Source organism: Suricata suricatta, chromosome 14 (genome assembly GCF_006229205.1).
Source record: "Suricata suricatta isolate VVHF042 chromosome 14, meerkat_22Aug2017_6uvM2_HiC, whole genome shotgun sequence".
In the NCBI taxonomy this organism is placed as follows: Eukaryota; Metazoa; Chordata; class Mammalia; order Carnivora; family Herpestidae; genus Suricata; species Suricata suricatta.
Window position 1 is genome coordinate 4,094,472 of NC_043713.1, and position 12,065 is coordinate 4,106,536.

A 12,065-nucleotide genomic window follows, 5' to 3' on the forward strand; every position below is an offset into this window, starting at 1 on the left:
ACGTGAGGCTCAGAGAGTCATGAAAAGGTCGAAGTTTTCAGAGCTTTTTGCATTTTGGAATTGTTGACACGTCCAGGCACCGGAAGTCCATTGTCTGACGTTGAGCTGCTTGCGGTACAAAGCCGCGGGCGTGGACAACCACAGTCGGTGGAATTGCGAACCCGGCCACCATTTGGGAGCATCTCGCGATGCCTTGCACTTGAATAAACTAATGATTTCCACACACTTTTCTCACTCAGCCTGCCCGAAAACCGAGCAACGGAGGCAGACGGAGTGAGGCGGGAAGGGAGCTGGGGTTCAGGACGGTGGGGTGACCGCTCAGGATGCGTGGCGCAGCCAGGCCAGGTCCACGCTGTGCGGCTCCCGGCCGCGTCCGCAGTCTCTGCTCCTGCTGCTCTGTAGCTCCAGCTCGTGACTCTGAGCACCATGTCGGGCACGAGACAGAGTGAGGAAGGCGATGTGCAGGTCCCGCCTGTGTCTTATCGCCTGGTGAGGACTGGGCAGGCCCCTGGTTGAAGGGAGGTCTGCACGTGCCCATGCGGAGGGAACAGGTGGCGTTAGGACATATGCCCAGCTCTGTCCTCCCCTTCTACCTCGTCCCAGCTGGACCACCAGCCAGGGGCCGGCAGACCGTCTTCTTGGGGATGTTTGTAATGTGGGGGGGGGTCACCGGGTCCCCTCGTGTGGCACCCATCCTAAGAGCTGCTCAGGTTTAGGAGAGATGCCCACCTGAGGGCTCTGGGACCCTGCTAGCCACCGCCACACACCTGCGCTTCTAGAGTGTATCCCGTGTAGCTCCTGTGTCCCCGGGGCCTCCCCTCCAGTCCTAATGACGCCATCGCCCACAAGGCCTCTCCTGTCTCCTGTGGGGGGCTCTCCTCCGCACCCCTGTGACCCCTCCAGCGCCGCTGGCCCGTGGGCCACACTACTTGGTATTAGAAACAGCAGGCTGAGGGGACACGCCTGCAGGAGCAGTCATCCCGTGGCCTCACCCCAGGCGAGACGCGCTGGGGACCCCCCCTTCTGGGTTTTGACTCCGCTGTTCTCCGATGGTGGAGTTCACAGCCCCCGGGGCGGCCCGAACGTGTGGCCAGAGTCGGGAAGGACAGTTGCGGGAGCTGAGAACCAGCGGGTGAAAGGCTTTTGCCAGCCTCTCAGGGCTGGGGGGCGAGGCCCGCTTCTCGCCCCCCTGGCCAGACTCTCCAGGCCTGGGCCTCCTCGACTCACGTGATTCGCTGTCCCTGCCCCTCCTGCCCCGTGACTGTCTGTCTCCTTCCCTGCAGTGCCAGGAGTACCGCGGCGGGGTCCTGGCGGGGGACCTCTGTGAGGACCTGTGCGTGACGGGGACGCTGCGCTACCGGCGCTGTTTGTACTACGAGAGGGGCAAGAAGGTGCTGCAGGCCGACTGGCGCGGCCGGCCCGTCATCCTCAAGGCCAAGGAGGAGGCCTTCTCCAGCTTCCAGCAGCCCGGCCTGCCGGAGGCCGCGGCCGAGGACGGCGGCCAGGACCTCCCGGAGGCCGAGCTGCTGCTGCTGCTGGCCGGCGAGGTCAGGAACGCCCTGGGCCTGGAGCTGTCCGACGGCAGCCTGGGACCACTGCGGCCCGGGACGCGAGGCCGTCGCCGGCGGGGCCAGCTGGCCAGCCTGTGGTCCCTGGTCCGGCAGGAGGAGTTCGTCCTGCTCAGCCTGCTGCAGGGCCTGAGCCGGCACGCGCTGCCCGTGCTGGGCGCCTGCGGCCACTTCTACGCGGTGGAGTACCTGGCTGCGGGCAGCCCCCGCCACAGGGCCCTCTTCCCCCTGGACGGGGCCGCAGGGGCCCCGCGGGGCAGCCGGGGCCAGGCCGAGGCCATCAGCACCATGGCGCTCAGCTTCCTGGACCTGGTGAGCCATTTTGACGCTGACCTCTCCCACCGCCTCCACCTCTGCGACATCAAGCCGGAAAACTTCGCCATCAGGAGTGACCTCACGGTGAGTGGCTTGCAGAGGGCGTGTGGGACAGAGAATCCAGAAAAGTTTCTGAAGTTGTGAGGGACCACTGTAACCTTCTAGAACCTTCTGGCCTGAAAACCCAGACCTGCCACGCCACCTCCTTTCTGGGTGTTAATGAGATTATCTAAAGAACATGTGCACCTTGCACCACCCCATCCCCCAACCAGGGATGGAATTAGAAGGAAAGGTGCCTGGCAGGGGGCGGAGGGCCCATCAGGGGAGGTGTGTCCTTCCTAATGGCTGTTCTGGCTTCTTCAAAGCAGCTCAGCTGCATCTTACACTAATCTGAAAGCAAGCTCTTTCTTGCTGAGTCAGAAAACAATCTTCAGGAGAGAAGGAGCCACCAAGGAGGACAGGGAAAGGTGGCCTTTGGGGACCTTGTACAATGGCTGCTGTTTCACACTGCCCGAGCTCTAGGATAATGCAAGACTTTTTCTGGACCTTTCCTTCTGGAGAGGCCCTAGCTGGTTTCCCTTCCGCGGGTAGGATTCTAGAGAGACAGGTGGCGTTTGGCATCTTCTATGAGGGAAGATCCCACCCAGGGGAAAGCATCTGGCTCTGCGCTGCTCTGTAGCAGCAGGGGAGGTCCATCTCCCGCTCTGGGCACTGCAGGCGTTCACGGAATTATAGGCGCTGGAGAAGCAGCGGCCGGAGGGGCTTAAGTGTTTCACGAGAAGATAATCCCCTCCCGCCTCCCCTCCAAATAGGCGAAACCTGCGTGTCAGATTGATGCGTCCTTGCCCTGTGCCGGGTCAAGTGCTAGGACCACTCCAGAAGAAGTAGGTGTGGATTGGGACGGGCACGGGGGAGGGGGCTGTGTCCCGGGCTCCCCTCCCCCACGAGCTGCAGTCAGCTTGTACATTTGCCTGTGCTGGCAAGTGAACCGCCAGGCCTACGTCACTGAAAGCGCACCGGAGGGCTGGCCGCTGAGGGTGCTCCTACTGCCAGCCAAGGGCTGCTTCTGTGGCAGGTGGCACGGGCATGCCTTCCTGCAACAGCCTGAAATCTAGGAAACTAAATTTGCCACCCGTGTAAATCCCTTTTCCAACCATGCCTTTGTCACTGGGAAGAGCATTGTGGCAACTTGCCCCAACTGCTTTGTCCTATTGCCCTGTCCCTGGCTGCCCTGGAGGGATTGATACTCTGGGCGTGGCTCAAACTGCAGAAGGGAAAGAGCTGAGCGGTTCTAGAAGGGTCTGGGAGGCTCCCGGAGGGTCTGGGTGGTGAGCTCTGGGAGAGCCCAGCTCCGTCTGCGGTCCCCTGGGCCCCGTGAGACCTCCAGACGCGGTGCGGGCTGTGAAGCAGAGAGGCAGCCCAGGACTCCGACAGCGTATTTTTGGAGTTGAAATCCCAGCCCAGGCTTCCCTAGTTCGTGAGCAGAGGGTTTATGTAATGGACACGTAGGACCACTGTTCTCTTTCTCAGAGAAATCCTGGGAACACAGACGCCCCAAGGCCCTGGGAAAAGAGGCGTGGAGTGTCCACTCACAGCCACTGGCTTTGGCAGTTACGGGGCCGGTTCTCATCTGACACCCATTTGTTCATCCAGCAAGTGTTATGGAGGGTCAGTGAGCGGTACTCAGCACGGGCAGTGACAGTGGAGGGAACTGAGGGGCTGTCTGGGCTAGGTTCCAGAAAAGGCTGCAGGAAGGAGGCAGGGCTGACGGGTCTTCCCTGGGGGAAAGGGCAGAATGGCATGTTGCTGGCTTGTGCACTGCACCAGGGTTGTGCCTCCCAGGATCTTGGGCACCTAGGCAGGAGATACTTGTTCAATTAAATAACGGCTACACTTTCAAGCTGGCCCTAGACTGTGCCCCGCGGACTGGGCTGGGGTGCACAGACCCTTACCTCTGCCTGAGCTCTTGCTCCAGGGAGAAAGAGGAAGAAGGACAGAGGGTCCCCCTCGGCTAACCCTGGCATTATTGGCCTCCTTACATGCTGCGTCTCAAGAAGTTAACTTTACCTATGACTTTACAACTTTAAATGCAACCCAGCAGTATCAGCATCACCAGAGAACTTGTTAGAAATGCGAATTCTCTGCCTCATCCATTCCCCACCCCCCATCCCTGGCCAAGACCCGCTGAGTCTGACAGTCTAGGGGTGGGACGAGGTGACTTGGCACACAGTCAGTCACTTTCTCTGGGTCCCCACTCACAGATCCTGAGAAATTACCCAGTGGTTGCAAAGGAACAGCTGGGCAGCACCATTGCTTCCTGCCCCCAAGCCCTGGCCCGCAAATGCTCCTTTCAGACAGAGACGTTTCCTACCCCCGAGCCACGCTGTTCAGTGGAGAATGACACAATTTTCAACCCTTTCTAGTCTGATGCCAGGAGGGAGTTTGATGAAGATGCAAGTTAAGTCCATCTTCTTGCAGGAAGAATGTTATGATCCTCCGGATTCTGTTTAAGCAACCTTATTCGGGTTTCTCTCTTGCTTTCTTTGCTGTTCCTATTTTAGGTGCGTAGAGCTATGCTCACAATAGCTGCAGTCCGTTCTACACTATACGCTAAAAATTAAAAAATAAATCTGGCTCTCCCTGGGAGATAAGAAGGGAGCGATCAGAGATGGGAGAGAGAAGTCGCAAGGAGTTGAAATCACAAGTGGGGGCCCAGGGGAAGCCGGGGAGATTGCCATAAAGTATAGAAAGGGGAGAGACCATGTGGTCCCCATAATAAATTACAAAGGCAATAGATTTGTGAGCACAGCCTAATGTATTTTTAGTGTATTATTAACTAGGGTAAACAGTGAAGTAATGAGACGGGAAAATGTATTAAAATTATAATTTCCGTGTGATATGCCTGAATTAGTAATTAGGCAAAGCTCTTAAATAGGGAAAAGTTCTCTCTTATTTTCATTATTCTCCATATATTTTGAAATAAATTATTTTTCCTCTTCTGTTTGACTGAATAATCCCCAAGAAAGTTTACTGCCTTTTGGCATCACTCCAGAGTGAAAAACAAACACCCAAACTGAGGAGCGCAGCCCCCAACACCACCGAGTTGGAGAGGACATGAACCCCAACCAATGTGTCTTTTCTGAGGTGCTACCAAAGGCAGGAGGAAGGGCTGATACTTGGAGGGTGACCTGTGAAGGCTTGTGAAATGTCACAGACGCCATCAAAGTCAACAAATCCTCCAAAAGCTTTTTGTAATAGCTCGAAGCAAGGAGCTGCATGATTTGGGCAGACTCCAGGTTTTATCAAGTTTGAGATCAGCTTTTATTTTTTTCCAAATTCAGGTTGTGGAGGAAAATCTGCATAATGTAGATGTGATTCCTTTTTCTGCTTTTGAAGCCTATTTGGTTTGAAGCCAGGAAGATAAATCTGAAATTCCAAGGGGTCAATCATGTTCTCATGCCGACGGTGGCATTTTGTATTTGATGCTGTTGATCAAGGACCACGTGCATCAGACCTACTTGAAGAGCTCTGATGGTGTCATTCCCAGCCATGCTCCCAGCCCACCAGTCAGTAGGAAACCGGTCAGCGCAGGTCACAGGCGTGCCATAAATAGCCACCCTAGGTCCCGCCCGGCATGTTCTGCGCCACGCCCACGGACCTGCCCGTGAAGGCAGTTTTCTTCTGTAGCTTATATTCATGGGGATAAATTATCTGTAACTCAGGGCTTTTATAATTCTAATCCTTGAAGATCAGAGACCAACATGATAAAGCAATGGAGGGTCATTCTTTTGTTTTTAAGACATTTCAGAGATTCTACTTTTAAAGCTGAAAAAATGTTTGACATTGGAAAGCGATACTTGCGGTCAGGGTTCCATTTCCTAGGCTTTCACGGGTGACAGCAAAAGTCCTTTCTGGAGTGAGAGCCCTGCAATCTGGTCTGTGCCAGGCCCTTGTGTGAGTGAGGCAAGTGCCGGGGCCCCTCTTTCTGGCGGGCAGAGTCCCGAGATCCCTCGATCTGCAGGTGCCTGCACCGCAGAGTAAGGTGCACCTGCTCCCTCTGCGCGGCCCCCGGGCGTCCCCGTGCCGGCCGTGCGCCAGACCCTGGGCGTCCCCGGGCGTCCCCGTGCCGGCCGTGTGCTGGTCCCCGGGCATCCTTCTGAGGCCGTGTGCTCGTTGGTTACAGGTGGTGGCCATTGACGTGGATATGGCCTTTTTTGAGCCCAAAATGAGGGAGATTCTCGAGCAGAATTGCACGGGGGATGAAGACTGCAATTTCTTTGACTGTTTTTCCAAGTGCGATCTGCGAGTCCACAGGTGTGGTGCAGAGAGAGTCAACAGCAACCTGCAGGTAAGCACCGTCACCACGTGGCCTGGGGGACACCGTCTTCTCCGGCTGCCGCTGCCCGCCGTGCTGTGGCACCCCGTTCCTGTGGCCCAGGTCACCCCTTCCATGCCACCTGAGCTTGATGTGCTCAGTGGGGACAGGGACATCAGAAGGCAGGGTGGTCGTTTGTCTTGTCTGTCCCATGGGGTCGTTGGCTGAATGATGCCGTGGGGTCTAATGGATGGAGTGACCAGCAGGGCCCATTCTTCGGCTCCCCATTTCCTCCTCATGTGTTGCTTTTCTAACTTATAATGTCACTCAAAAAGGAAATATCCTTGCCCTGATTGACAGTGAAAAGGAATAGAATTTTTTAAAATTTCAGAGAGAGACTTAATGACTTTTCATAAGTGATAAAGGTCGCTCTCGGGCCAGCGGAAGGAAAGCTGGGTCATGCAGTGAATGGTGCCCGTTAGCTGGGCGACAGGGCACAACACAGGACCACTGTAACTCCTACTTCGCTCCTCACCACACTCAATCCCATGGGCTCATGTATTTACGCATAAAAAATACAATCCTAAGTGTGCCAGAACAAAACTGGGAGAATTTAAAATATTATCTGAGGGTAAGGAAGGTCTTTCTGAGTACGGAGCAAAGCCCCGAGGCCACAGGAAAGACACATTTACTATCTTAAAAATATCCATATAGCAAAAATGAAATAAAACAAAATCTCCCAAAATATGAGCAAAATTAAAAGTTAAATGAGAAAATGGGCAAAATATTTGCAATTGCTCACACAGACCAGGAGCGTAGAGGCCAGAGGGTTCCTTGTCCACCAGCTGCTCAGAAAGTGAACCCCAGGATCGCACATGGCCAGCAGAGTGTCTTTGCCAGGGCCACTCCACATGCCAGGGGCAGCGTCCAGGGATAGGTCAGGGGGATCAGGGGGCACATGCCAAGCCTGGTCCCCGGCCTCAGTGAGGTGCACCCGCAGTTTTCCTTCTCCCACAGGTCCGTGGACCATGGTTCTCGGGAATGTGCCTCAAAAATCCCTCCTGTAGATCTTCATCTTAGAGTCTGCTCTCTAGGAAGCCATTCGAAGCAAGGGGATAATGTCCTCACTATATAAAGAGTATCTGCAAATTAATATGTAAAAGGCCAACAATGTGATGGAAATGTGAGCAAAGGATATCAACTAGGCCATTCACTGGAAAGGAAGCACAATGTCACACTGTCACCTGACTGCTAAGAACAATGCAAATTACACCATTTCCACCCACCAGTTGGCAAAACTGAATGACGACACACGTGTTGGTGAGCGGAGGGGGAGACCAGTGTCGTCTTCAGGTGTTGCCATGAGAGGGATCTCAGCACAGCTCTCCACGGAGCCAATTGGCAATATCTACCAAACCAAAAAACACACGTATCTCTTGGCCCAGAAATTCCATTTCTAGGAATTCAGTCCCAGGTGCAAAAGGAAAGTGACACATATGCAGGGTATTTACTGCAGTTTTGTTCATAATTGCAAAGGGTAGTAAACAATCTCAACTTCCATCATTAGGAAACTATTGAGGTGCCGCCGTTAAAGCAAATAGGAAATCTTTGGAAGGCTCTGCCTGGTGTTCCGTTAGATGGGAATGGAAGGTGTGGAGAGTGTGTGTAATACACCATCATCCGTGCAAAGTAGAGCAGAAAGGAGAAGCACGGATCAGCTTGTGTGTGCATACTCTCTTTAGGAGGAAGGGATCCCCTCTTGGAACTGGGAACGGAACGTGGGTCGGTCAGGAGCAGGAGGGAGACGTATGGCTACAGTCTGTCCTTGGGGGCAGTTAACATTTTTGCGCGTGTATTACCAATTTAAAACAGAAATAAGGTAATTTGTCTTTCTTTTTAATTTTTTAATGTTTTATTTGTTTTTGATACAGAGAGAGACAGAGCATGAGAGGGGGAGGGGCAGAGAGAGAGGAGACACAGAACTGGAAGCAGGCTCCAGGCTCTGAGTTAGCTGTCAGCACAGAGCCCGATGCGGGGCTCGAACCCACAAACGTGAGACCTGACCTGAGCCAAAGTCGAGGCTTAACTGACTGAGCCACCCAGGCGCCCCAGTAATTTGTCTTTAAAAATATTAATGGCTGAGGCACCTGGGTGGTTCAGTTGGTTAAGTGTCACACTTCGACTCAGGTCATGATCTCAGGGTTCATGGGTTCGAGCCCCATATTGGGCTCTGTGCTGACAATGCAGAGCCTGCTTCAGATTCTCTCTCTCTCTCTCTGCCCCTCCCCTGCTTGCGTGCTCTCTCTCTCTCTCTAAGATAAATAAATAAACATTAAAAATTTTTTTAAAAAGATTCCTCAGAAGTTAAAATTCTGTGTCTCCTATGCAAAGTAGCTCTACCACACTGAGGCCTTTGCCTAACGAGTCCAAGACAGTGTGATACAGAAAGATAAAGCACATTAATCCTGCCCCCTCCGTGCAGCCCTCCCAGCAGGAATGGCCCGTGAAAGCTCTAGAAACAGGCGCACATGTAAGTGGAGGGTTGGAGATCTATGGCATCAGTGAATTTCATATCCTGTTAGAATTACAGGCTGCGAGATGGTGGCTTAATTTTTATTTCTGTCCTGAAATAAAACGACTCAAAGTCCCTTCCAGTACAGCCTTTTCTCCGCGAGTCTGTCACGCTTGCTGACTACTTTTTACCACATGTCACTGGACTCTAGGACAACTAGAGGGTCATAGCTTGTTATGGTGACCAACGTATGTGGGAGAAAGCCCAGGCTCAGTGATGGGGTCACACAGCCCAGGGGCTGCTCCTGACGCAGCACTTGCTGCCCAGGGCTTTCTGCTCCCTTTGGTCTCCAGAAGTGAACTTGATGATATGGTTGGGACCCTTCCCCGCCTGCTGAGGCTGGGGGTGGGACCTCGTTCCCCACTCGGAGTGGTTCAAGTTCGGGAAGACTGCCGCCTGCAGGAACGGGGTGGGCGTAGGGGCGGAGCCACGTCTCTGGGCCTGGGGAGCCTCCGAGAGGCTGGTTCGAGGCCAGAACTAACCCTCTGTCCCCTGTCCCTCAGGTCATCTGCGACAAGATATTCCGCCACTGGTTCTCCTCCGGCCTCAGGACGTCTGCCGTCCCGGTCCAGCTGCAGCTGCAGCTGCGGGACGCGGTGCAGGAATGCGCAGACCCTGGGGGCACGGCCGGCAGCCCCCCAAGAGCGGCCCCCGGGGTGTTCTGGAAGCTTCAGCGCCTCCTACAAGCCATGCAGAGAGAACTGCAGGAGGCAGAGAAGTAGCCACTCCCGTGGCGTTGGGTCAAGTCCCTCCACGTTGTTTCCAGGAGGGGACATATCCTCTATGCAAATGAACGCACCCCAAGGTGTCACTGTGGTCCTTCTGAAATGTGAAATGTCCGATGCCCTCCCCACCCCACGCCAGCTGCCAGGATGTGCACCTTCACTCCCATCCTGGCTTGATCCACGCCCGTTTGCGGCCACTTCTCTGGCCTCTGACCTGTCACCCTTTAAAGGTGACATGAGGGAGGCGGGTACAGCGGTTTCCTTTTGGAAACAGCACAAATCTGTGCAGTTACTCTGAGGAACGTTTGTACTCAGCTGTCCGAGCCAGAGACCTCCAGCTGACCCTGCCCGCAAATGTGCCCTCATTTAAAAAAGTGCGCGCACATGCACATGAGCAAGTGTGGGTGTTCACGTGGGTGTGCTTGCCTGCATGCGTGCACGCGTGTGTGAGAACGCACCTGCCTGAGTACCCGCGTGAGGCTCAGCGATAGGGGCAGGCCCCCCCCCCCCCCCCCCCCCCCCCCCCCCCCCCCCCCCCCCGCCCTCCGGGACAGTCTGCCTCGGCTGCCAAGGGGAGCTGCCTTTCTTTTGGAATAAAATACAATGAAAACAAAAGTTGCATCTTTAATTTTTTTTTTGTTTTTTTATTTATTTTTGAGAGACAGAGAGAGATAGCATGAGTAGGGGAGGGTCAGAGAGAGAGGGAGACACAGAATCTGAAACAGGCTCCAGGCTCCAAGCTGTCAGCACAGAGCCCAACGCGGGGCTTGAACCAACAACCGTGAGATCATGACCTGAGCCGAAACCAGACACTTAACCGACTGAGCCACCCAGGCACCCCAAAAGTTGCATCTTTAATGCAAATGTAATTTGTAACCAGAGGATGGGTAAGACAGCGTATAGCCGTGTATTGAGGGGCCCATGGATTAAAAAAATATTTTTATGTTTAATTTTCGAGAGATCGCGAGTGGGGGAGGGGCAGAGAAAGGGAGACACAGAACCCAAAGCAGGCTCCAGGCTCCCAGCTGTCAGCACAGAGCCCGACGCGGGGTTCGAACCCACAGACTGGGAGATCACAACCTGAGCTGAAGTTGGACACCCAAACAAATGAGCCCCCCAGGCGACCCGAGGGGCCCCTGGATTCAATGGACCGGGCACTGGGGGAGCAGTTACTGCCTGCCCGGGTGCAACCACCCTCGCCGCGGCAGATGCAGGCGGGACTGCACCGAGCAGAGCAGAGCGGGCGCCATTGGCGTCGGGCAGCGTCAGAGGCCAGCCCCTGCCTGTCCGGAAGGAACCCCGCGCCATCGAGTGCCTTCAGCAGAGTCCCCGGGGGGCTCTCCTGCAAGAGACGAGACAGGGGGAAACCAGACCGCGGTGTCTCCCTGGACAGGTGCGTGAACCCGTGGAGCCCCCAGGCGTCCCCGGGAGAGAGGGACCTCCTTTGGACATACGCCCGGGGGATTGCAGGTGCTTGCTCCACGAGTAACCAGCTGCATCCCTAGGCGTGAGTCGAGAAAAACGCTCAGAGAGGAAAAGGAGGTCCTGCTGATGGCTCACAAGTGAGGACAGATTCATCTGAAGTTTAAAAAAATCTCAAACTGGACAAATTCCAAGCGATTTCTCTTTTCCTCGCCCAGTGCTGTCCTGGTCCAGAGCAAGGGGAATTACCTGCTTGTGTCGGTGTGGATGCGTTTCTCCAGCTGCGCGGGGGCTCATGGAGCAGGTGGGAGGGCCAGGCATAGATGGGGTGGGGGTGGGGGTCACCAGGTCGAGTTCCGTGACCCCGGGCACTTCTGTTTGCACGCAGGCGTGTCCCCTGCAGTCAGCCCTGCCCTCATCCAGCACCATTGCATTTTCTCATATGACTCAGTTTCCTCAAGGGCCCTCTAATCGTGTATATGAGTGACTTGCTCTGCATTTGTAGCCTTTGGCAGGAAGGGAAATGCCATGGCCCTCACTTCCGTGGCAGAAATAACACTAAAACTAGAGGTTCATGCACGAGCCTTGGACCAGAAGTTTCTAAATAAGGAGGATATGCCCTTGTCTGCGGAACAGGGGCTCCTCTTTCTCAAAGCTCTGTCTGCAGTGGGTGGGTCCCCGCAGGGCCTAGGGTCTCTTGGAACCAGGCCCGGAGGCTAGGGTCTCTCTGAGCGAGGCCTCCATGAGGTCGGCTGCGAGATGAAGGGCAAGGGAGCGAGGCAGGAGCAGAGGCTTTGCAGTCCGTGCCCCGGAAACCGTTGGCTTTCGCGTCGGACAGCAGAGGGATCTCCGGGTCAGCCCTGGCATTACGGCCCTTCATCAGCGCTGGCTCGGAGCCACCTGGCCGGGCAGCAGAGCTGGCTGGGAAGGGAAAATGTTCCTGGGCATTTAGACCAAAATGGAAGCAAATGTTTCTGTTTATCATGGAGACTGTGCAACATGTAATTTCCCAGCCCAATTAGTGTTTTTATTGCTGGAACGGAGCAGTTTCATCCCTGGCCCCTGAGTTTGACCACCCTGTCTCTCTGTCTGTCTGTCTGTCTGTCTGTCTGTCTGTCTCTCTCTCTCTCCCCCCCCCCCCCCCCCCC

General features: G+C 55.0%; 1 protein-coding gene across 1 annotated transcript; it reads left to right on the plus strand.

Annotated features, from left to right (window-relative positions):
* Positions 1-426: 426 nt before the first annotated feature.
* On the plus strand, positions 427-10,010 carry DIPK1C (divergent protein kinase domain 1C). Its single transcript, XM_029922767.1, has 4 exons — positions 427-445; positions 1,159-1,967; positions 6,067-6,231; positions 9,274-10,010. Exons 1-4 carry the CDS (start codon positions 427-429, stop codon positions 9,490-9,492), a joined length of 1,212 nt encoding a protein of 403 aa, XP_029778627.1. The 3' UTR covers positions 9,493-10,010.
* Positions 10,011-12,065: the final 2,055 nt, after the last annotated feature.